Source organism: Phaenicophaeus curvirostris, chromosome 4, assembly GCF_032191515.1.
Source record: "Phaenicophaeus curvirostris isolate KB17595 chromosome 4, BPBGC_Pcur_1.0, whole genome shotgun sequence".
In the NCBI taxonomy this organism is placed as follows: Eukaryota; Metazoa; Chordata; class Aves; order Cuculiformes; family Cuculidae; genus Phaenicophaeus; species Phaenicophaeus curvirostris.
The window spans coordinates 51458745-51484513 of NC_091395.1; the positions used below are offsets into that span (position 1 = coordinate 51458745).

The 25769-nt window shown below is 38.0% G+C and overlaps 1 protein-coding gene across 3 annotated transcripts in view; it reads left to right on the forward strand.

The window, feature by feature from the left end:
• Window positions 1-10791: 10791 nt before the first annotated feature.
• Window positions 10792-25769, forward strand: part of GABRA2 (gamma-aminobutyric acid type A receptor subunit alpha2) — a 54630-nt gene continuing 39652 nt past the window's right edge. The window contains exons 1-3 of one of the 3 annotated variants that reach the window (XM_069856087.1): window positions 10792-10853; window positions 12399-12487; window positions 14998-15113. In XM_069856087.1, the coding sequence (XP_069712188.1) occupies window positions 10800-10853; window positions 12399-12487; window positions 14998-15113 (259 nt within the window). In that variant the 5' untranslated portion in view covers window positions 10792-10799. Of the gene's footprint in view, window positions 10854-11448; window positions 11565-12158; window positions 12306-12398; window positions 12488-14997; window positions 15114-25769 lie in introns of those variants that run through there. The other 2 variants (XM_069856086.1, XM_069856088.1) reach the window with 2 other exon arrangements.

The window sequence follows — 25769 nt, forward strand, 5'->3', positions numbered from 1 at the left end:
GTGTTCCTCATTTTTGTACCATGTTTATTATAATGTCATTGCTACCATTAATTAGTTTTGGGGTTTTTTTCTACCACCAAGCAATGATGCTGAAACATTCAAGATGTAAAGAGACAAAACACTTAACTAAATCTTTCCCAGCCAACCGTCTCTTTCAGTAGACCATAACATTGAAGATGATGAAAGAGGTTTTCCAGTCAATAATTTCAAAGTTTAAAGAAAGAATGAGAAACATGTCTCAAAATAACAAACATTCAGAAAAGGGAAATCTCTTGTCTACACTGCTGCTTTGCTCCCTTTTGCTTACCAACTGTTGTGTTTGTCCCTTTCACAGCCTTCTGCTGTAGCTGTTCCACCTTGCTAGAAAACATATAATTTCATGGATACATCTATTCAGGACATGCGGATACCCACTCCTTTTATCCTTCAGTTACATTATCTCCTTTTCTTTACTTCAGTGTTTTCTAGAGCCAGCTTAAGAGTTTCCTTTCTTTCTTTGGTCCTCCTGCTTCAGCCTTCACTGTAATAGGTATGAGCTTTGACTTCTGCAACACAAGTAACCGTGTCATTTCAGTGGCCCTTTTGGACACATCTTCTAAGTTTTCCTCCTTCTATAACACCAGTTTAAAAGCTGATCCTTAATATCCCTGACAGAGTCATGCAAGCATCTTATACAGACACACTAAACTTTATTTCTCCTCCAAAAAAACTTCCTGGTGTGTCCTAGAATCACATTTACTTCACAGTGCCATTTTACATTAGTGATTCAGAACCGTCTTTCATCTCTGTTTCTGATTAATGAACTCTGAATTTAGCCACACTATAAAAGGAACTACTTATAGATGTGGGTCACGCTGTAAAGTGAAGACCCTGCCACAGAGGAGCAGCCACCAGGCACACCACCTAAGGGGAACTAGAGTCTTGCACATGTTCCTTCAACAACCTCACTGATTCCATGGCCCCATTCACGGTGCAGCAGTAGTGGTCACTATCTCCTGAGGAGACTTTGAGGAGCTTAAGGAATCTTGCCCTTCTATAAATACAATGAGAGCTCTTCCTTTCCTTTTCCTATCACTTTGTACACAGAGATTTATTCTTCTTTGATGTTTCATGCCTTCTGAAAAGAATATAGTAATTCACAAGGTCTTAACTACTCAAGGCCATAAATGCTGCATTTTAAACTGCTACCCTTGAAGTCTTTGAACTACCTCCAATTCAACATTAATTTTCCTGGGTTACTCGCCTTGAGTTAATTTGTTCTCTGTACTGTCTGCCCACATCTTTGATATGTTTTAGAGTTTTCCTTACTTGCACAGGAAAAGATTTCTTATCTCTGCATGTGAGTGAAGTGAAATAATGGTCTTAGTATTCTGCAAGGTTATTAATTCAGGAAGTTGAAAATCATACTGCCATGCTCTTTAGGGAAACCTATTATTATATCACCATTATGTACTGGTTAAATATACATTGTCCTTGTATAAATATATTATGCTAATAGTTCTTCCATGATCTTATAATACTTCAGGATTATTCCAAAACATGTAAAAAATCCCATTTTTTTTTATTTGATACCGCACTAATTTTCCTTTACACAGTCCATTGGATAACAGGTACAGGAGAGAGTGTAAAGCATGAGCCAAAATTTGGATTTTTGATATGTTTCAAAAAAGCTGCATGAACATCATAAAGTTTTTAGGGGGATTCATCTTAATACAGCCAGTACAGAACAATCTGCAGACAAACCTGAATTAATAGCTCTAAAGCCATGGCTGGTTGAAGTTGCCTCCCAGCATGTGTTCACCTTGTCATACCAAAAGTGCTCATTTTATTAAGCATCTTAGTTGCTCATATTGCCAAATTCTGCAGTGTTAACAGAATCTGAGTTACTTCAAAGCTTCTTCACATTTCTCTGCCCCTCCCAAATAACTGCACTATAGGGATCCTCTCACTCAAACATAACTTCATTCAAATATGGCACAGGTATTTCGGTGGAATAATGTGGTAACCCCTGCCATTCTTCTGTGAAAGATATCCAAAGGACTCACCTTCAAAACAGTCTCTGAAGTTAAAAAGTCTTGGCAAGAATTGTGGGCCCTGTGGAATTCAAAAGCATTCATTTCAATGTGACTGAGATTTTAACACTACAGCTTGCTTTGATGGATGACAGAAGAACTTGAGGAGATGCAGTAATAATGTGCAGTTGGATGCATGTAATTAAGATTAATTTTTAAAAAAGAAAAGGAATTGCTGTGCACTTATGAGAGAGTTGAAGCACAAAACATAAAATTATGAAAACTGCAAGCAAGCAGAGTTTATTTAAAAAATGTGTGGGAATAGTACCCAGTATCAACTTACATTTACTCTTTAGTTTTCAGCCATATAAAACCATACTGTGTCATTCGAGGACATATTGTGTCATTGGCTTTACAAGTACTGTTCACACCTTTTCAGACATATGTTTTCAACACTGTTGATATATTAGTGAAGCACAAAATTCTTCACTGCAAGAGTATTTTTGTGATTTTGTTTAAGTGATGGAACACCATGGACTCATTTTCCATTTAAAATAATGTTGAGAAAATGAAATTAAAGTATTGAATACATTTAACTTTGAAATATTCATTCTTTGAAGTTTTTATGATGTAACAGCAAAGCAACTTGAAAGTCTGTGGTTTCTTTCTTAAGGTGGAATGGGCTGGCAGTAAACGCAAAAAGTTGAGAAATCACCCTGAAGACTCAAGGCAATAGGGTAAGAGAGACATATCCAAAGAAAAAAATCTTTATAGTCTCTTCGTATAGATTGCTGCATTTGAGTTTTGTTTTAGGCTTTATTTTTCGTTTGTAAGTTTGGGTTTTTTTATATAGGATAAGAACAAATATGAGGAAACAGTATGTTTCTACCTGAATTAGATAGACCTACTGCTGTACAGAAAAATATTATTTTAATATCCCCCATTTCCTCAATTTGCTCACAGGGAGCTGGATTTAGCAAAATAAAGTCAGGAAGCAGGCTGCTCTCTGCAATCCGAACTATTTCAGTGATCATGAGTGAAAGCTGCAAGTGTGCCAAATTGAGTTGCAGGTACATATGTGACACAGTCATACAAACAGTGCACAAAGACTATTTTTCATACTTTCTTCAGGTTTGTTTTTTTTTTTTACCTAGACTGTTGGTGGGTTTTGGCAAATTGATCTCTTAGTTGGATATTTATCATAATGTAGTCTTTAGGTTTTGAGCAATAGAAAAGTCCAAATGCAAACAGAGTCCCTTGCTAATCTTTTAAAATTTCAAAAATTAAATAAGACTCTATTTGGCTACAGTTTATTCCTTGAAGAAGAACTGTTATTCGAGATCATAACAATCATCTACACTTCTCTGTGTAACTAATTATGCTGGGCATATACATAGTTCAAAAAGTCCACAAACAGTCACGGATACGATGATACGCAGTTCCTCTGCCTTTGCTGTTGGTGAGAACGGATTTAGGCTTTTAGGGAGAGGCAGCACTGGGAAGGATCTTGCTCTGGCTAACCAGCATGTTTGCAACTTCTGTCTGTGCCTATGCCTGCTTTTTGATAAAGTGACAATTCAGGGCTAGCTAAAAGTTCCCTTCATCAGGTGTGGCATTTCCCAGGAAGGCAGAAAGGAGCTACTGCAGCTGCCCCTAGGGAGCCCCTCAGGGCCTTCCAGCAAAAAAGGGGATTCACAATGCACCAGATCAAGCCTCTAAAGCTCGTCATCGTAGTGAGAAAATTGCATGGTGGCTACCAGGGAAGAGGGGAGAGCCTGTCACCATGTTTCCAAAACATTGCATGCAACTTTGCCCACCCATGCCAGGGACTGGCAAGATCAACGTGAGGATCTGTCCAAGTTCTTAGTTAAGACAGAAGTAAACACCAGCAAGACCTCAGAGCACAAATCCAGGTACCACAGAATCAATGTTTACTAAAATCTTTCCCTGGGCACTGCTTTTTGTGAGGCATATTTGAATAGCACCATTCAGAGCTTTTGGATAACACAGTGCTTACTTTGTAGACAACAACATAATACTTTACTAGCAGCTGCTTATTTGCTTTCTTGTGCCAAGCAGTTGCTATCCAGATGCTTGGAAGTACAATTCTGTGTTGACACAAACTACCTGCTGTAATCTGTGTAACTGTTTATACATTCTCACTAAGTTAGTGAGATACCAAGGCAACTCTGTTTTTCCTTAAAAATCCCTTTGCACTTACCTGCAGCTTTGACTCAGTGTCATGGAAATTGATATTAAGATACAGGCTAGTTTTCTACCTCTTTAGAGCATGGACTGTTACCGTAGGCTCCTACGTGAAGGAGAAAATATACATTGGATTCCCTTAGGGAGCAACTTCTACTTCACTGATGATGCATTGCTTGAAAGGAGAAGAAGATCAGGCCTGTTCACACCAAGTGTCATCCATTTGCCTGGTATAATTCGATCTGTTGGTGCATCAAGGGACAGTTTAAGAAACTGCATTGCAAGGAACAGGTACTGAAATCTATCAGATTGTTTATGCAAATGTCTTTGCTATGATTTAATTTTCATCCAGCATAATATGTCATCCACAAGGTGCAGAAAAGTTGAATTATTCTTTTAAATGTATAAAAATAATATAATGGCAATTACTTAACCCATATATGTTTATAAATAGCTCCGTGTTTTTGAAAAATGTGAGCAAACTGTCAGAGGCTACAGCTACATCCATAAGCAATTATGTGGTTTACGTTTTTTTCTAACAAACATGAGACATAGCACAACACAACCCTTTTTCCTAAATCTTACTATCTAGACTCCATAGACAAAAAAGCTACATTTGTGTCAACTCAGTACAGAGCAATGTGATTTTTCTGTTGTTCTCGTTGAATCTAGGCAAGACATTTCATGTTAGAACTGTCTTTGGATTATTTGTTCTCAGTGATAGAAGAACACCTTTGTGCTTGTTTTAGCTAACATTAGTCACAGACAGGAGGAAAACCTTTGAAGTACTGGGAGGCAGAATAATTTTTAAAACACAGATTTTTTGCCACCCAAGATAAGGTAATCTTGGATCAGCAACAAAAGCTTCCCTGACTAGGAGCAGTTATTCATTTAGCAGACTGCTAATGAATTCTGGCCATTCTTTTAAGCAGCACTGAAATTAGGGCAAGGGATGAAATTTTTAATCAGGGCTTCATAAAAAAACATCTTTTTAAAAAAATAGTCAAAATTTCAATGCCCTCTTAGTAGGAATAAAGAAAAACTACATGTTTTATTTCTGCTCAAAACCTGTCACTGACAGAACTGCTGATTTCAGCAGTTTTCAGGCAATCTGAAGGTCTATATTGTGCTTCTTGTTTTAGCATGACTTATGCTTGCTGACAAAACACAGTATCTTTTAAACCAGTTTGTCTGGAAAACTGATCTTTCCATAATCCCTTTGTTTGTCATGTTATATTCCATTTAATTTTCTGCTTGTTTTTACAATCTTTCACAGTATCATAGAATATGAAGGTTGGAAAAGACCTTTAAGATCCAAAAGTCCACCACAAACCCATGTCCTTAAGTACCATATGTTCATGTCTTTTAAATACCTCAAGTGATGCTGACTCCACCTAGGCACCTGTTCCAAAGTTTAACATCAATTTCAGTGAATAACTTTTTCCTAAATATATAGTTCAAACCTCTCCTGGCACACCTTGAGGTAATTTCCTCTCATCCTATTGATTGTTACTTGGGAGAAGACACTGACACTCACCTTGCTACAACCTCCTTTCAAGCAGTTGTAGAGAGCATTGAGGTCTCCCCTCCTTTTTCTCCAGATGAAACAAACACAGTTTCCTCAGCCTCTCCTTAAAAGACTTGTGCTCTAGACCCTTCATCAGCTTTGTTGCTCTTCCTTGTACATGCTTCAGCACCTCAGTGTCTTTCTTGTGGTTACGAGCCCAAAACTGAACACAGTGTCTGAGGTGCAGTCTCACCAGTGCCGAGTACAGAGGGATGATCACTTCCCTCCTCCTGCTGGCCACACTATTTCTGCTACAAGCCAGGATGCTATTGGCCTTCATGGCCACCTGTGCACACTGCTAGCTCATATGCAGCTGGCTGTTGATCAGCTCCCCCAGGTCATGACACCGACTCTACAAAAGCATAATTTAACTCAATTATTTTAGATGTGGAAATATCACTGCACAGTTGCATCATCTGTCTGCAAACTGCATTGTGGCAAAGGAAAACGTGCAGAAGCACATCCTCTCAGAAGTCGTCTGAGTCTTTGATGCTTAGGCAAACCCATTGGTCATCGAAAAATTCTTGTGCATTGAACATTGTTTAGGATGGCCAATATGAGCCAGTGAAGAGGGAAGATGAGGCCTTCACAGAAGTAAAGAGCACTGCAAGGTGGCAGATATCTAGTGTCTCTTCTTTCTTTGTATTCTTTGAAAAAAGGTGGATTATGATTGGCTATATGTCTGTAAAATTTTCTCTGCATTTCAGTCTTCTTGTAGCAACATAAGAACATTTGTCTTTGAACTTCAAAATATATTAAAAAGTAATGAACCTCAAAGTAGCTCTGTGTTGCCATGCCGATTTTTAGAAATGATGAATATTTCTACTCCTCTAATAAACAAGCTCTGCTTGCCCCAAGCTGGACACCTGGAACGTGAAGCATCATAAATCTGTGTTGCTTTACGTGAAAAAAACCTTCAGAGTCCAAGGCATACTTGAGTGAACAGGTGAAAGATAAAATAGACTGTATTTGTAAAAATCACACAAATGTGAAGATTGCATTTTCTGTGTTCTCTCTTGTCTTCCTAGAGGAAAGGTCTTGTTTTGCTGTAAAATTACTTTCAGCCTGCTATGATACATGAGCTCTCCACAGATGTGAAGAGGAAATAGGAATTTGCAGCTGAAAACTATTGTTATTTATAAAAGCAGATCTCCCTTTCCTCTCATTCAAACCAAGAGTTGTGAGCCAATTCTATTTATCTGAGATTTCTCATGCTAGTTGGTGTGTGCTGCATTTCCCTCTGCTACTTGCCTTACGTTTGCCTCATCAAGGAAGACCTTCCATCTCTTAAAAACATGATCCAAGTCTCACTACTCCTGATAGAAAAGACTTGGCACTCCTTCTTCCTGTAGATATTGGTGTATTCAGAGAAGACTGAAAACCCATGTGGGGGTTTTAAATTTCAAATTTGGGGGAAGTATAATCCTGGCAAAGAAAAAACACTCATCAACACGTAAGATGGGAAAGCTCATTTCAATTTCCTGTACTGCTGAACTTCCCAATGCACCTTGGAGAGTGACTCGAAGCTGAGTAGAGATGATTGAATTAAAGCTGGCACTAGTCATTTACTTCTGTTCTTTGGTCAGGAAGTCTGTATGACAGTTAGAGCTTTTGAAAGAGAACAGCAACTATTCCCAATCCTAGAGCATCACAGTTAGATGGAATATCCTAAAGATTAAAAGTTGCTCAGGGACTTACAACAGTGGGTATCATGTAAGGCCATAAGATTTTTCTTGCTTCCTTCCTTATTGTACTTGCATCTACTCCTGAATGGTGTGTTTCAAAATAATTTCACCTCTCTGGAGTGTAGTCTTGCAGAAAGTCAGAGACTAGGGGGTTATGGATACTTGAGTCTTCTTTTCTTACAGAAGTATTATTTCCATCATCAGTTCCACGGGGCATAATGTGGAGCTGCTCCTGAAAGGACTCCTTTCTTTTTGCTCAGATTACTGTTCATATAGCTGAATGATGAACCAGTCTACAGACTGACTAGCTCAAAAACCAATTCTCTCTTCAACTTTTTATTTTGTCATTATTCACTTAAAGAGGAGAAAATGGAAGGAAAAAGGAGAAGGGGAAGGGGAAGGGGAAGGGGAAGGGGAAGGGGAAGGGGAAGGGGAAGGGGAAGGGGAAGGGGAAGGGGAAGGGGAAGGGGAAGGGGAAGGGGAAGGGGAAGGGGAAGGGGAAGGGGAAGGGGAAAAAAGATGGGTAAAGGGTAAGGAATGGGAAGGGAAGAGGGAAGGGCAAGGGCAAGGGCAGGGAAGGGAAGGGCAAGAGCAGGGCAAGAGCATGGCAGGGAAGGGAATCACGAAGACAACGTAAATGTTTAAAATTTCATAGGTTTTGAATCTTAATTATGTATTTCAAACACTTCCATTTATACATGAATAGTTAACTACTAATTCTTATAAATTTTAAGAAGATAAATAAAATAGCCTTTCCAATAATTAATACCATATTGATTGAGAGATGGGGTTTATGCCTTTTCAGAGATTAAAGCATTTATAAAAAGCATACTTTATAGTAATAAAAGTTCACCACTATATTACATATAAAAATTTCTGAACTATCACTTTAATTTTCACATATATGCATCACTTTTCTGAACCCCAATGATTATTGTTTTTATTCTTATAGCTAAGAGCATTGCTGGCCTGGATATAAGGGTGAGGATTATTCTCAAGCAGCACAAAGTATATGATGATTACCTCGATCTGCCAAAATTTTTGTCTGGAACTAGTATACTGCAGAATTTACACCAGATCAGCATACTGCATTAAGTACTGTTTGGCATGACTGGATTATGTTTATGACAGAAAATGTTTACTGCCACCTCCCTAATAGCTACAAAATAGAGGCATTATTTTGAGTAATTTGTTCTGCCTGAAGCATGGAGTAACTTTGTCATCTAAATGATTCTTTAAAGGAAAATGGTAAAGGAACCATTCGATTTAGCATTTTGCAGTACGGAGAATGACTTGCTCGGGTTTAACCTCTCCTGTGATTCTATACCTCTAAAGTGGAAGAAGTGCTTACAAGTCAGATACCTGCACAGCTATTCCATTTGTCCTCACAGAGAAAGTTTCCAAGCTCACAAAGGTATTGTGAAATATCATTTATCAGTGTGTCCACAGCTTTGCCAATAATATGATTGTAGGGTCCCTTTTTTAAAGGATATTTTTAAACATCAAAATAAGGACTGAATCCTAGTTATATCTATATTTAGAAAATAAAACAGATAAGAACAAAAACTCATTAAGAAAATGAGTTTGTCTGGACTCTGAGAGTAACAATTTGTAGACCTGCTGCCTTCTAGTGGACTGTTACAAGACCTATTCAAACCAATGGCATGACTCCCTACTTTCCAAGGCACTCACATCAGGACTCATAAGTCTCACAAACCAAGGTGATGTACTGGGCGCCGCACATGAGTCAGAGCTAACTGAAGTTCAACAACCAATGGCATCATTCAATACCACCGCAAAAATAATAACACAAAAGGGAAGAGAGTTCCTTGTTGACTACACACCTGAGAGGGCTCCAGTATGCTCTTTCTAACCAACAAGAGCTAACACATCTAGCGTTTGTGAGCCATGCACGCAAGTAACCCAACAAAACAATAAAACCCCAGCTACATCACACTTCTCAAATGTCTTCCAGTTCAGCAGCAGCATTGGTTACAAGTGTGCAGGACTAGCATAAAAAACCTTCTCTCTGCTAGTAATTATTTTGCCTCTGGTCTCTCATGCACTGCCTAAGCAGACTGTCACTGTATTCAGCTTCTCTGTGATTGGGGATGCCAAGGACTGTCCAAGTTGTCTGAGAATGGGAATGAGGAGTTATCACCAGGTTTCTGATACTTTCAAGGTATGTGGCTCATCTGAACTGTGACTTCAGTGGACAAAGTGATGGCAAATCTCAAAGAATATCACACACAACAATTGTGACTAGAACCTAAAACCCAGTACATTTTTCTGGGTGAAGGTTTTAATGAGCACAAGCTCATTAAAACATACCTACCCCATGTGGCTTTTGAGGAATGACAATATGCTATCACAGCAACAAGGAGCCACCGGGACTACTTTGTTTAACAAATGTGTTTTTCTATTTTTTGATGCAATTCCTACAAAGATTACATTCTAGTTCCGGTATTATGGTTACTCAAAGTTTCTTTTGGGAAGGAATGCCATGAATACCTATGGAAAAAAATTATTCAGCTTCTACTAGATAACATACTTCACATTATTATAAGTCGTGAAAGCTCTTCACTTTTAATGATTTTTTTTTGTGCATAGTTATATTTGTGAAGTCACCCTATCTTAGGACAAGTAGTTAAAACTAGTTTTCATTACTGTAAGAGCTAATTCTGCTTTTATTAACAGTTGTCAGTTCTGCAGCTATTAATTCCTAGAACACTTCAGACTGGTCATAGATGGTTGACTGATCAGGCAATGAAGAATTGTAAGCAGAGGAATTTTTCACATCTGGAAAGAAAAAATCAAGGGCCTTGTAATTTAGGTTTGCAGCTTTAAGTGGCTGCTGAATGAGTGTTGTTTGGATTTCAAGTTTTGTACTTGTGTCCTTATCATTGTCATTTCCCACACTTTGGACTGTCAATTTATTATTTATTTTTTTTAAAAAATGAAGAAATCCAGCTTGCTCCCTCTCTCTTGTGCAGTAGGAAGTTATGAAATATCTCAAAGTTGGAAGTAACAGATCGTCTTGACAGCTCAAGCTCTTTTCTTCCTTCTTTTGCCTCTCACACTCTGCTGTGGAATCAGTAAGCCACTGAAGAAGGAAAACAAGGGAACCTCCAGTTGCAAGCAGTAACAATCAGGAAGCAGGAAAGCGAGGAAAAGAATAGCAGAAAGGGATGTAGGAAAAAAACCCACTTCAAATTTTGTAGTTCATTCTATACTTAACCAAATACAATATTTTTTTCCTCCCTCACGTCCCCCTTCTTTTTTCCCCCTTGTCTGTGCATACAACTTCACGTGTTCTTTTCGGAATCACTGATGATTCAGAAGCAAACTTCAGCAAAACAACTGCAGCTAAAACATAATAAGCAGGTAGGCCAGTGACACTAAGAGAAGAATTGAGAAGTGGTTTTTTTTTTATTTTTTGGCAATTAATAGATTGAAAGGAAAGGAGATGGATGGATTTTTTTTAAAAAAAGCTGGAACATTATTGCTTGTGTTATTCAATTACTTCCCAGCTAACAATGCAAAATGAGGGTACACTAAATTTAAACTCTTCTCTCTAATCATCACGCCTGTCCTGATCTACTTGAGCTGGAAAAGCTAAAATCAATGGGAATGAATGGTAGCAGCGGTCCAGTTACTAACGAAGAAAGACTGGGTATAAGAAAGGAGGGCAACGTGCTGTAAAAGACAACAGAGTAATGCAATCTGAGCAAAAAAAGCAAGGTTTGTTTTCTCGGCTGCCTGCATCCCGAGCTCACTTCAAATGACAGACACTTCTTCTCCCTGCATTTCAATTAGACTGTGCCAATGGGCGAGTGGGGAAAGGAATATTAATGAGACAGACTCGGAGCGAGGATGGAAACCGGGTACCGGCGATTCTTCCCCCGGCAGAGCGCAGGGCGGGTGCTGGGGTGATGCCCCGTCCAGCACGTACTGAACGAGGGGCGATTCCAAGCTTGAGAAAGGCCACGGAAAATGCGGTTTACGGTGCCGGGGGTCGCTTTTCCCTCTGCCTACCGCTGGCGCACAGGCCAGGTTACCGCTCGGGCTGTCAGGCAGGAGCCGCCGTTCATCAGGGTGACTTGCATCTTCCCTCTACCCACCTCCCCCTACCCCCGCTCCGGCCCCGGGGGCAGCGGGCACAGCGCTGGGTGCGTGCGTCTGCGTGTCTCTGTGTGTCTGTGTGTCTGTGTGTGTGTGTGCGTGTGTCTGTCTGCGTGCGCGTGTCCCTGGCGGCGCCGCCCCGCGGGGCAGGGTCCGCACCCGCGGAGCCGCCGCCCCCGCCCGCCGCTCGGCAGCCGCTCGGTCCCGGGCGCGCTCGCCGCCGCCTCCTCCTGCCCCGCTCGCCGTCGGCGCCCCCCCTTCCTCCCCCCACCCTCCCCCTTCCGACCCACCCCAGCGCCCCCAGGTAGGGTCCCCGGGGTCCCCGCCCGCCGTGGTGGGGGGTGGGGGGGGCCGGTCCCCCTCCTCCCGCCGCGCGTTGCCGAGCGGCTGTCGAACGGGCTGGGCGCCCGGCCCTGCGATCGGCGTGTCCCCCGCCCCCCGGCTGCGGCGCGCCCAGGGATGCTTAAACCACCAGCCTTCTATGCATAACATTTTCTTTTTAATTTTTTTTTTTTTTGGTTGTTGTTCCTTTTTCGTCTCGGGGCTTTCGGCTTGCAGGAGAGGAAAAGCATCTGATGCGTCTGCTCACATGCCACTTCTAATCATACGTTGCCTCCTTGCACAGAGCAGGATCGTTGGGAAAGATGGAGATACAATAAGTTGTCAGTAGTGAAAAGTGCTGCAGAAATCCATTGGTTTCCTTTCTCCGCTGAAGTGACATATTTTTCCTCGGGTTAAGTTGCGAGCACTGCTTGGCGGAGACCGGCTGTAGCTGAGAGTGGGTTTGTGTTTTTCTTGCACGGTTAGGTTTTGCAAAGAGCGGAGATGAAGAGGAAGCTGGCACTCTCCGAGATGCAGTTGGTTCTTCTCGTTTTATTGGTGTGGCTACCAACAAGGTGAGAGGATGTTTAATTTTGTTGTTCGGTACAAACATGCATGTTGCGATCTGCTGATGTTAAGCTGGTGTGAGAGGATGTAAAAGCATAGTATGTAGCAATGTAATAGAAAAATCTTTCTTAGCTGTTTGAATGCAGTAGAAGGTAGTCTAGGGACCATATAAACCTAATCTCTTCTCCTTAAACAGTTTGTGAATTGAGGCTTTATTTTACCAGTAAAAAAAAATAATTCCTTTAAATACCTTATTGAATCTTAAAGATTTGTTGGAGTTGATGTATCGCTGTGATTCTGCACTATACAAAACAGTTAAGATGGAGAAATAGATTATTGTGAAGTCAAACAGCAGATCACAGTCTCTAAAATAACGCTCACATATTTTTTAATACGGGCATGCCTCTTTTTTTTTGGTCAACATAACAGAATTCAAAGTGGTATTTAAGCCTTAAACCTCTAGGTGGAGATAGCATACAGCTTCACAATCACATATAATAAAACAATAGCCTCATTTATTAATCAACTTTTCTTATGTTGTTTAAAGTTCTCCATTTCTAAAGTGACATCATAAGAGAAAGTAATTTTAATCACATAGTAGTTATATGTTGCTCACAATCTCTAAATATGCAGTTAACTGGTGTTTGTAACTTTTGTTTGCTTGCTTCAATTCTGACTGCAGTAGGTCTGGTCCTAATATGGTAAGGGTTGTAAGCTAAATAATGCAAGTTTTCTGCGATTTAAAAAGGCTGTGTTGATTTTTGTCTGTTTCCTAGTGAACAAATATTCCATGAAACTATATTTCCTACTTCACTTTATGCCTAGCTATGGTGCAGTATTAGTTGAGTCACAGTGGGCCAGATCCTACTCAAACCCTGCAAACCCTACTCAAGTGAGTAATCTAACTGACGTCAGAGACTACATGCGTAATTAAGGAGTTTATGCCTGAGTAAAGTTTGCAGGATTTGACCCAAATTTGATATAATTGTATGATCTAATTTTTGAGTGGTATTGTTAGTTCAAAAAAACTGTTGTATCTCACAAAAAACCTTAATAAACAGCAGTTTTACAGTACAGAAGTATATTTTAAAAATAAAAAAGAAGCTGTCCAGTAATTAAAACTAAGCAAAAAACCACATCTCTAAAATCACATATTACATTTTGATATGGTCTTTATAAGTTATCTGATTTTGGTTGATGCTATATTATACGTGATGGAAAGCACAGACTGCAATGATATATATTTAAATACTTCTTCCACGCTGTTGAATCAGGGACCAGCATTAAGCCCTGTCTTCAATCATTTTATAGCTTACTTTAGAGAAAATGTCACCCAAACCCACTTGTGGTTTGGAGAATGAAAAAAAAAGACATGCTTGTTTTTATAGCATTCAGAATGCTTTGTTCATTTAGAGATGGTAAATACTCAAACATTTCAAGTGAAAACTTTAAATGGCTGGAAAGGATGTAAATTATAATGCATGTGGCATATGATGCTTTACTTCTTCGATACCAATATTCTGGTATTAAGTAGGTAAGACTGATGAGCTCATGCATTTCACATGCATGGTGCTTAAAATTGTTGGCACAGTAATATTTGCATGTGTAAGGCTTTCTGGATGGGAGTGTTTCCCTAGTACACAAAAGCTTTGGTTTGTTTGTCCAGGTCTGGGAGGACTGTTAAGCACTACGTCTGGCTGGGCAGCAAATTCATGTTCCAGTCCCTAGTGTTTTCCACAGAGAAATGACCCATAACATCTCTTTCTCTATCGGGAAGTTTGAAACAATCAATGATGTATAGATTCTCCTTGACACTTCATTTATGAGTCTTTTCCATCCAACTTTTCTAAGGTTTGCCTGCAGCAAGTGGAACATCAGATAGTGTTTTTTATATCAAAGTTGCATGTTAGAAACACGAAGACTGTCCACAGCTATTCTGCAGCCTGCTGGTCAGTGCGGTTGTTCCCACCCACTAAATACTGACATCAGAGGACTCCCTGAGCATGATTGCTGGAGTTTTCCCTCATGTTAGTTCTTCTGGTCATGTACGTTACATGACCATTGGGTGGAAGCATATACACAGGATTTATCCAGAGATAGGTTATACTTGGGTGAGGGCAGATAGGATATAGCTGGAGGGAGACAGTTTTGTGTGTGAAAACCCAGGTTATCAGTCTAGGAGTGACATGCCACTGGGCCCTGGAAAGCTCTTTTAGGCTTTTGTACCTGCACAAGCCATATGTGTTAGCGGAGCCTGAAGTAGCACTCACAGTGATGCAATGTTGACTAGATGTAGAGGCTACTGGAAAATTACTTCCTGGAAATTTTAAATAGCATATCATTGACTTTTATGTTTCTGAACATGCAATATATAAATTGTGTATTCATATACTCTTAACTACACCTTTCCTGTTAGAGGGCAGCAAGTTAAATATTCAAGGCCAGCCTGTAAAAAGTGCATGTTGAGTGTGCATTAAAACATATCTAGCACTTTCTGAAATGTAAAATGTCCATTCAGATCAGTGCTGGCTGACTCCCTGGAAGACGAAGCTAAGAATAACATCACCATCTTTACAAGAATTCTAGACAGACTTCTGGATGGTTATGATAATCGTCTCAGACCTGGATTAGGAGGTAATAAAAGCGATTAAAAATTTATTTTAAAAAATCAGTTTAAACGTTCAGATTTTATGCAGTGATATTCTTCCTTCAGTTTTTTTTTCCTAACAACTGGTTATGTATCTTGATAAATTATTTATAACTCTATAGTCACTAAGCAAATCATTTGAAGTTTGAGGAAGATAACATCTATGAATGGAAGGGAGGCAATTCACACGTTTATCTTAAGAAAAAGAAAAAAAATCTGATGATTTAACTTAGTAAAACAAAATGAGAACAAAAAATAACATCTAAAGCTGTTTTTCCAGTCAGGAAATTTTGGTTGAGCAAGGAATGCAGTTTCTATTCCCTGCAATGCGATATGTTTTCAGAAATCTACTCAAGTTTTTTGTATGGTGTGTGTGAAAGTCACATTTTAGATTAATTCCTTGTCCCAGTAAATTCTATGGGAATGTTGTATTTTTTACTTCCTTGGAATCTGGGTTTCACTGGTAATTAACATTTTGTTTCTGGATGCCTTACATATATTTGGGCATTTGAAAAAAAAAAAATAGAAAAAAGGGAATGTTGGAGTATTCACAGTATTGGGAATATCATGAACTGCCATGACTATCAGTTCACCCTTTCATTTTAAATCTGTATGCCAGCTCATATAAGTATGTAAGCAAGAAATTAAAATAATGTGTTTGGTGTTGTAAGTATTATGGTGCAAAAAGATTTCTATGCAGAATATTTTGCTTTTGATAGTATTTTATAGACTATTATTGCTTCTCTGCTATTTATATATAACAAATATTTATGTATTGACTAGAACACTTATTGTTGTTATTATTATTATTCGTAACAGTTTTGGTAATTGTAATTTTCAACCTGGAGACTGCTTCAGCTTGCTAAAACTAATTCTAGTTCAAAGTCCCTGGGATTCCTGTTCCTGTTGATTTCAGTAAGATCAGTCCCAAAGCTAGAAAATGGCTTTAACTTTCGTGGAAATTACTCTAACGAATCTTTTTCATCAAATTAGGAATGAGTTAAAGGTCACAGTTTTTAGCCAACACTTTTCTGTCTTGACTTGTGGCTCCTGTTGTTCTGGTTCTGGAGAATCTTGGTTTGCTTTTAACACGGCTGATGCTGGCTGGAAGCAGCTTTCTCATCATATATTAATCTTAACCTAGGATAACTTTCATTTCTATTTATGGCCTTTGTACAATGGAGGCTTGTGAAATATTTAATATTTAAGGAGTTTTTAATTTACATGATCCATAAAACGAGACATACAGTGCTTTTGATGTGAGAATTTATATAGTGATGTTTTACAAGAAGATTCAATCTCTTTGCAAAAGACCTGAATTTATGATTTTAGACATAGTATAAACATAAAATGCCTTGTAAGTGACTTGCAGAAACATTTCATATCATAAAGCTTGTGTTTAATTGGCAGGGCTTTTTAAATGATGTTTTTTATTAGAAAAATAATGAAAAATTCTCTTTTTGTTTACAAAAAGGGTTGTGACGTTTAATGAGAGCAGTCTGCAGTTCCCTTGCATGTTATGTATTCTTTTTAATATTGAAATCTATATTGTAGAAAACATGAATTTAAAGATTTATTTTTCTAATGGATTTTTATTTAAGATTTTTCATTCAATCTTCCTCCAAATACCTCTGTCTTTTTCTTTGCCAGCCTTCCTAGGTAATTAAAATATACTTTGGGAGCATAAAAATTAAAGAATTAACATCTGTTTGATATTGGCATACATGGCAATCAACCCATGCGGAACACGTGTGAAATGAAACTGTGTTATGCATATTAAACCGTGATGATTCATGATGCATTGATCTTAATCTGCAATAATACTTCAGTTTTGGATGGATGGATTCTTATAGTTTAAAAGAATGCTTGTAAAACCCAGTTGTAATAATCCGTGATACGAAATATACCAAACAATGCTTTTATATATAATGCTTAGTTTTTATGGAGTTTCATATTTCAGGAATTTTGTAGTATTTTATTCTGCTTACTAACCTGTACTCTGAAAAGAAACATGTATATAATTTAGGATTTTTTAAACACTACGTGACTAGTGAGTCCCAATAGTTTATAAAAGTGTTTTTGCACAGACAACTGCATTTTGACCATGCCACGTCTCAATTATTTAATGTGTTTAGTCTCAGTTCTGTTCTATTTGCATTTATATGAATCTAAAACAATTCAGTCAAAACCAATAAAGCATTTACTTCAGCAGAGCAGCTTGCTTTATCCTGCTACATTCCAATGACTGAGATAACAGTCTGGCCTAACGTACTGCAACAGAAATAGTCCAGGGTCTGAAACTGATTCTTTTAAAGTCTTCTGAAAACAAGAGTTGTTCACCAGCCCACTTTCAGCTGTAGTGCAAGACATTTTCAGAGATGTTTTATAGCAAAAATTCAACTCATTGTAAAGAATTCTTCATCTCAGAAGTGTTTTTAATAATAAAAAGTGTTAGCTTAACACTGATGTTCTACCTAGTTATTGACCAACAAAAAGGAAATGCATAGGCTCCTTCCAGAACTGTATATAAATTCAACTAACTAATTGTTTGGGAATGCATTCTTGAATTTAAGGATAGCTTTATAATTCTTTGTATTGAGATACTTCGTGTGAGTGATTGAGAGTATGTAACTTGTTGCTTTACTGATACTCCAATACACTTCAGAACTGAGTACCTTTTTGTAGACTGTTACGTCAGCTTTAACTTCTACTGGTGATGCAGCTCTGTTGTATAAACAGAGTTTGGCTGTTGGCTATTAGCTGGTCTAGCAGCTGGGATGCAATAGTGAAGCAGTAGCCTTCAAAAATGAGTGTGGGCAGGGAAAAGAAGGCACTGCATTGTCCCTGAAGCCAGAGATATCTCATGTGACTTAGATAATATCCCAACCTACTGTGTTGATAAGGGTAGGCATGAGGATATTCAAGGGGAGAAAGATTTTTCTCTGTACTTGTTTTACACTAACTATAGGGTTGCAGCTGGAACACTCTTGACTGCACTTTCGGTTCTGACATAAACTATTTTACCTAAATATTCCATGCCATTTCTGTTTAGACATCAAAACATATTTCAATTTTGGTTTCAAAACAAATTCCCTATGTCATTAGCAGTAACTTGTATGAAATACCAACATGTAAATGGCAAGTCATAAAGAGTTTGATTATGATTTTCTTCAAAATCATTAACGTATTTTGTTCTATTTATTTGCTGTAATGTTTGCAAGATGCTTAAGGTAGCACTTATACCTAAATCATTTGATTTTTATTAGCATATAGAAAAGGAAATCCACAAAACAATGGATGATAAAACTGATCAAGGAACCAAAAGAGATTTTAGATCTTCAAATAATGAGACAGCAGAATGTTGAAGCTGAGATACAGCTGCATTCAAATCTGGAAGTGGTTGAATTATCTGTTTGCTCCGGCTGCTTTCCTCTGCCCCACAAACAGGCATGGTTAAGGGAAAAAGAAGCATAGATGAAGGTGATCCCTTTTTTGAAACGTTGATTTTTTGTTCAGTAGGTATATCAGCAACCACATACATACTTTTTTTTAAATGGTAGCTTGGAAGATGGCAAAGAAGATGAAAGGGAGAAGGAATGTTGATGATGCTAGGAAATTGATATCATGTTGTATACTTCAGTTTATAGAGTCAGCCATGTCCATAAGCTGTTCAGCCTGCTTTACTTTCTCGTGTCTGAAGTTGGTAATTTCCAGCAGCTATAGAACTTCTATCTGTTCTATTCTCTCAAATTTATAACATATAATTAAAAACAAGATTTAGAAAATATAGAGTTTAAATAGTGAAAAAAAAAAAAGCACACAGGGAAGTTACAGGGACGGAGGACTGGACTTCATAGCCTGATAGCCAGATTTTCAACTGCCATATTGACATCGAAAAGAGCTATGCAAATTTATACACTTCGAGGATATTTCTGCAGACTGTTGTCAGTCTCACCAGGAAGGGCATTCTTATTTTAACCAAAAGGGTTGCTAAAGAGTCTGAGGAAGATCAGGCAGTAGGTAGGAGAAAACTAAATGCCCCTGTGGTTCCATTTTGGAGGTTTCACCTCTGCTGCAAGGTGAATTTTAGGTGGTCTGATTGCTTTAAACAAGAATCTCCATTGCATTTCACTTACAGACATGCCAAAACATTTTTTTCCACAACATTTTGTAAATATTTTGAACAGGGAAACCAAAGAGACTGGGAAGGATTATTGCTGATTAGCAGTGAGCACTTCCCATATGATCCTTCTTCTTTTCAGCACTGGATATATTGTTACATAGAATTGGTATAGTAGCATAGAGTACTGGTCTCTGTGATTAGAAGTTGTATAATATGCTCAATAATATAAGGTAAAGGGAAAAATATCTTTTTTTTTTCTTTTTTTCACAGAAAACTATTCTTTCCCCCACCCCAATTGAGATCTATCCATCTATCTATCCATCCATCCATCCATCCATCCATATGTGTTTATCATAATGGTATGTCTTCAGTTGCTGGGAAACAAAGACATGATCATATGTTGATAATCTGGAATATGTTAAATTTAAGGCAGTATATCTATATATCTCTGTGATTCAGAGTTTTTAATCAGCTTTAGCAGAGGTTGAAGCTATAGCAGTTCCCTAGCTGGGCATCCAAAATTTAGCGGTATTTGTTAGTCTTATCATGCCTAATACATATCGAGAGCATCCTAAAAAAGAAGGTCCTGAAGTTGTTTCTGCTGCAGAACTCTGCAGGAAAGCATTCACTGATGTGTTTGAAGGAAAAAGTGCAGTTCCCCTTCTCAGTTCTGGTTGCTTCCTTAGCCCTTCTTTGCTCCAGCTTTTGGAAATGGTACTGCCTCTCTGCCAGTGTTAGTGCAGATAAATTCAGAGCAGCACCTGCATTTTCTGAAAGCCCAACATCTATGTAGTTATGCTGGGATACAAAAAAGTAAACTGTTGTGTGTTTTTTCTTGGGCATACTTGCAAGGGTCACATGGAATCTGGCTGTAACGGTGCTTTCAGAGGAGTTAGTGAGAAATATAAATTAATTTATGTTAGAGTTGTGGGTAATTTATATTGGCAAAAAGCATTCCTTGTAAAAAAATGGAAAAGCAATAGGCAGGATATGAAAATCTCGTTTAATTAGTTATCCAGGGCACGCAGATGGTGCTGAAATCCAAGAACAGAGCTAACTCAGTAGCTGTAAACATTCTAGGGAATGAATCATTAGGGAAGTGGAAGGATGAAAAACCTTCAGAAACTGTTGTGAACAAACCAGCAAAAATGGTATAGGATACGATAGTGGCTGAGGAGCTGTTTATTTATCTATCACTATTTATTTATTAATTGAAAGCATGTGGATAAATCAACAGTGATGCTACCAAAATAAAATCAATGCTACGATTTTGCAGAATATTGCAATCAGGGAAAGTGTTGCACTGTACAAAGTGGCAAAAGCTATGCTTCACAACTTTTAACAAAAATCTATGTACTTTGCCATAATGTTTATGTGCCTGTAAAGGAGCTTGTCAGGGAGGATCTTCCAGTTCACCTAACATGTATATTCAGTATTTTCTTTGTGGTTTTTTTTTTTTCCATAGGAAAGTATCAATATTTGCTTCTAATGCTAGAAATACTGCTGCTGATGCTAATGCTGATTTAAGGCTTTGCTTTTTATCTGGGCTACATGGAAGACATGAAAGCAGATACTGCCGAGTTCTGTGGAGCTTGTAGCTCATTGTAAATCAGACTGATAGATAGGGTGGTTTAATTTTTCAGCTAGATTTGGTGGCCTAAGACAAACATCACCTTTTTTTCTGCAGTACATTTATTCTGGGTTATTTAGAAACTGATTGAAATGCAGTGGCCTTGCTGATGTTCAAGATATTCTACTGTTGACTGCTTCCCACTAAGACCTCTTATCATGTTACATAAATCTTGCAACGAGCTTGCTATCCAAAATATAGAGCTGCTTCTCTCTCAGGCTGATAAGTTTTAACAGCCAAGTACCAAAGGACTGCAATATTATAGTTCCAAAATTTTTATTACCCTTGTGAAATGATACAATTTGTGTAATATTACCTGAATTAGAAATATAATTATTATTTAAATAGTCTAAGTCTGAAACATTTTCAGAAATATTTAAGTGCATTAGAAATTCATCCAGGATATCTTTGGGGGATTTTAATGGATTTCATGCATTTTTAGTAGTGGATTTTAACCAAGCAAAAAAGTGAACTTGGAAGTACAGAAATCAATGTATGCATCAATAACAGTGAAAAGAAATGTTACACTAGAAGGTGTATCAGGGAAATCCTCTAATGTTTACTTCTATGATGTGGCCATGGAGTACTCAATTTCATGTATTGTTTTTACAGGAGGTGTAAAAATCATCTTTGGAATAAACTGTCCTTCACAGAGCTGGAAAAATGGACCTTAGGAGTATATTTGATTTAAGAAAAAATGGTAGTTATACCATACTATGATAAAAGTAGGCATTACTGTTTTAATGATGTTGATTTCTACTCATGTGGTAAAACCTGAAATGTGAACAAATTAGACATGCATAATTTTCTTTCAAGAGAATTAATTGGCAAGTTTTGACACTTTATTTTAAAGGGAAACTAAAACCTTGAGTTTAAATGGACATGCAGAACTCATTCAGCTGCTTAGTGTAGAAAAGGTCAGGATTTTTAACTGTAGTTCTTGCGGCCTCTAATGGCAAATATAAATTTCGGTATAGTTCCTGTAGTTTAGCACCACATAAATAAAAACTGCCATGAGAAACATTCTTACTTTGTATTTATATTCTGCATAGTATGTTCCATTCAAGGCCTCATTGTGGTGAAAACAATGTAGCGATACCATATTTCTCAGACATAATCTAAGATGATAAAAACATGAAAAAGTACTACTTTTTCCCCTTGTCCTTTGCTTTACTGGGCAAGATCATAATTATTAAGCCAATTATAGTGATTTTCAATGAAGTTGTAGAGGTTAATGGTTGCTCAGAGAAGGGGTGGTGTCTCCATCTTTGTGGAGACATCCAAAATTTGAGAATACAGCCTGGGCAACTTGATCTGTGTTCAGAGCTGCCTTTGTTTTGGGCGCTCCAAAGGTCCTTTTAAAATTTAATTAGGTTAAGATTCTGTGACTTACAACCAGCAAGACATTGAAAAAATGGTTGAAGTTTGCCATCTTAATTTCCATCTTAATCTGTGAAAAAAAAAATTTAGAATGTCAGGTCTGCAAGATATAGCTGAATAAAAGTATCTGTGGAGATGAAAGGTTTAGGCTGACCGTGGATAGCAGAATTCACAGTGTTGTACAACTCTTGAGCTTATTATTAATAAAAAATCCACTATGGTAGACAGAAGATTTGGGGTAAACAGGAAAGGTCTGTGAAAATGCAGAGGGCAGGTCTTTTTTTATGGTCTTTGCCTTGGATTTTCCAACATTCAGCAGAAGCCAGAACTTGACTGATAGACTAAAAGTGACTACAGACACGTTTTTCCCACTGTCACCATAATCTGGAGTCCTGTGAAGTGTTAAATATGGGAAGAGACAGCATTTTAAAGGAGGGGCACTGTATTTCATTGAATCATTCCCAGTTCACTTTTTAATTGTTAGATGGGCAGTGTACAGGGAAGTGAAAAGCTGTACAGTGCTGTACAGCTCAGTAACCCCTCAGGAAGAACACAGGAACCTCTAAAACTGGCCTTCTGAAGTGTCCTGATGGAAGTCTTCCTTTTTCCTTCTGTTTTCATAGTTGCCTTTTGCCTTTCTAAATATCTGTTTACTTGATAAATTCTTCATGAAAATGCCCAACTCTCGTCTTTGACCAAAATTCTGTGGTTTTATTTTACTTCATCTAAATACAGCTGTCCCCAAATCCAGGCCAGATATGCTGTGTAGCTGCAGCTGCCTAATTTTCGGTTTTTTGTGGTATGAAACCCAGACTTACCTTACCCTCCTCCCAGGTACATCCAGCTGCCTGAAAGATTTCATGTCTAATGCAACTGGATTGGGGAGGTTGAAAATGTTGTGAAGGCAGCCTCCTGTGTAGGTAGAAAACAAAGATGCATCTTTGCCCACAGATTGTATGGCCTGCATTTTGTGCCAGTGCAATGTTGTTGGTGCTATTGAGTGGTCTGAGATAGATTGTTGCTTCTGGCAGTATTCCTGACTGCATATTCCTGCTTCTGTTTCCCTGAAGTGCCACCATTTCATGACAGTTTTTAACCATAGCCTTTTCAATACACAATCTAGTGCATCCAATTTTTAGAATTAGTAGTAAGTAGAGAGAGATACTTCATCCACAAGTATCATGCAGATGGATATTGTAATTGCCTGTATGTTAAGACTGCATGTGATTTGTTTTTTAAAGTATTTTGGTCTGTATTAATTTTTGGTACTAATGGCTCTTTTTAGTGGCTGCTATTAGTATCTAAAAGTAGCTTCTAAAGACTCCAAGAACCAGATACAGAGTAGAACATAACTCTATTTTTCAACAACCTAGCATTAGGGTAATACAAGCCAAAGGGAAAACCCACTATGAGCAAGGAACAGGGGACAGGGCAGGAGAGTGGGGCAAAAGAGATGGACAGTGAGGGAGGGAGATAGAATAGTGATACAAAACACTGGCCACTTTTAAAAAACTGTCAGATTAAGGCAGTTGACTGAGTTTTTCCAAGCATCCTTTAGAAACTTGAAAGTAGAAACCCCAGCAGTTTTATCAACAGTACATGCATGTATTTAAATTTCTGACATTAATGTTTTTCAACAACAATGAGTCATCTGTCTCAAAAAGCAGCTATAGAGAATATATCAGATAATGTTTTCTATTGCGGTACAATTCACCAGTCTGCTAAATTAAAGCATCAGCAGAAGATTTTGAATTAATACTGTCAAAAGTCTAATAAATTTTAATGATAAGAATAAAAGCACTTTAATATGCCAAGATTAATCTTTAAACACATTTTCATTTCAGTTTTTTTCAGGTTAATCTCAAGTTTAATTAATCACAGGCTAAAGGAAGTTTTGTTTACTACTGTCATCCTAATAACAATTTTCTTCACAATGCAGAGTATGTCAGCACTAGTTTTCTGAAATTGTCTATACATCAGGAAGGTATGAGTCTGCTAAGCAGTCTTTCTCTTTGGGAACCGTTTGTGTGATTACTTTGTAGCACATGGCTCTTGATTTACATTCTGTAATTCCTTGCCATATGTTGAGGGCTATTTAATAATTAGAGCTGTGAAAGCAGTTTAAATCAATTTCCCTCTTACCTGAGATTATTGTGCACATCAGAGGACATGAAACATTTTAATAAAGTTGTGTAGCTGAGGTCAGAGATTGGATTTTTTTATGTCCATACGTATGTATTTGGTCCTGCATGTGCATTTATTTTGTTCAACCGGTAGAGATCATGCATTCTAAACCACAATTTGTTTTGATCATGCTTCCTAACTGGCCCATGTTCCAGCCGCATAATCTGTGTTTTTTACAAACTGTAGTTAAGTACCTTGTAATCTTGTATTGTTATGACTTATACTTGATTGCAATCTAAGTTCAGTGTCATAAACCACTGACCTTCACAATATTCTGACACATACAGTTCAATAAGATTCAGTTAAAAACTGATGTACGCTGTAAAAACTGTTAAAAACTGATGTACGCTGTAAAAACTGTTTCCATTATACGTGTATCATGGCTTCTCACACAGCAGTGACACTGAAAATTTATCAGAGAACTCGGAGTACTTTGCAAAAGAGGTGGCTTTTATATTTGAGCAAATACAAAAGGTACATGTGGGTGAAGTAACCAGGAGGTATGATTCACCATTGGTGATGGAACAGATCCATGTCTCCAAGTCCCAGTACAGTACTCTGTTTTACAGCTCACATAATTTCCAACACAGATTTGACCTGAGTGAAGTGGTTTATGCAGAAGATATATTCCACCTGGAAAGATGTCTTCTAAGTAAGCTGTTTTATGAAACTCCTGTTTTTTTTCTTAAGTGTTTAAAGACTGCTTGCATTTGTGATATGTCATGTGAACGTAGTTTAGTGGAGTTACATATTGAATTTAACACCTTGTTCTGTTTTAATTTAAAAAAAAATGCATCCTCTTGATCTATTAAATACCTGAATATCAGAAAAATAATGTATCTTCTGACTAAAAGATTGCCCTGTCCTTAGGAGTTCATCTCTCTGTTCATCTCCATTGCTTGATGCTGATTCTCATCCAAGAGAGGTAATTTTCTTCCAACAGCTTCCCTGCTTTTTTTTTCTTGTATTCATTCTCAGTTGTCCTAAGATAATAGTTTCTTCAGACCACTTCTGTCAGGAGACTGGGAGTTATTAGAGCCATCCCTTCCCATTTCCTCAAGCGTGTGAGCCTTTCAGCAGAAAAACAGAGAGCGGAGAGGAAATTAAGGGGGAAGGAGAGTCTGCATTTGTCTTTAAGAATTTTGAAGTGAGTTGAAGGGACAATTCCTGCCCTGAATACACCAGTCCTAGATATTTCCTTCTGGCCGACAATCCAAAGGCTACTGTAGATGTCTTTGTATTCTCATTATTTGAAGTAATTTATATTTTTTCATAATTTATAGGCTTCACTGAATGAGGAGTGAAGTCCATCTGGATGAGAAGAGG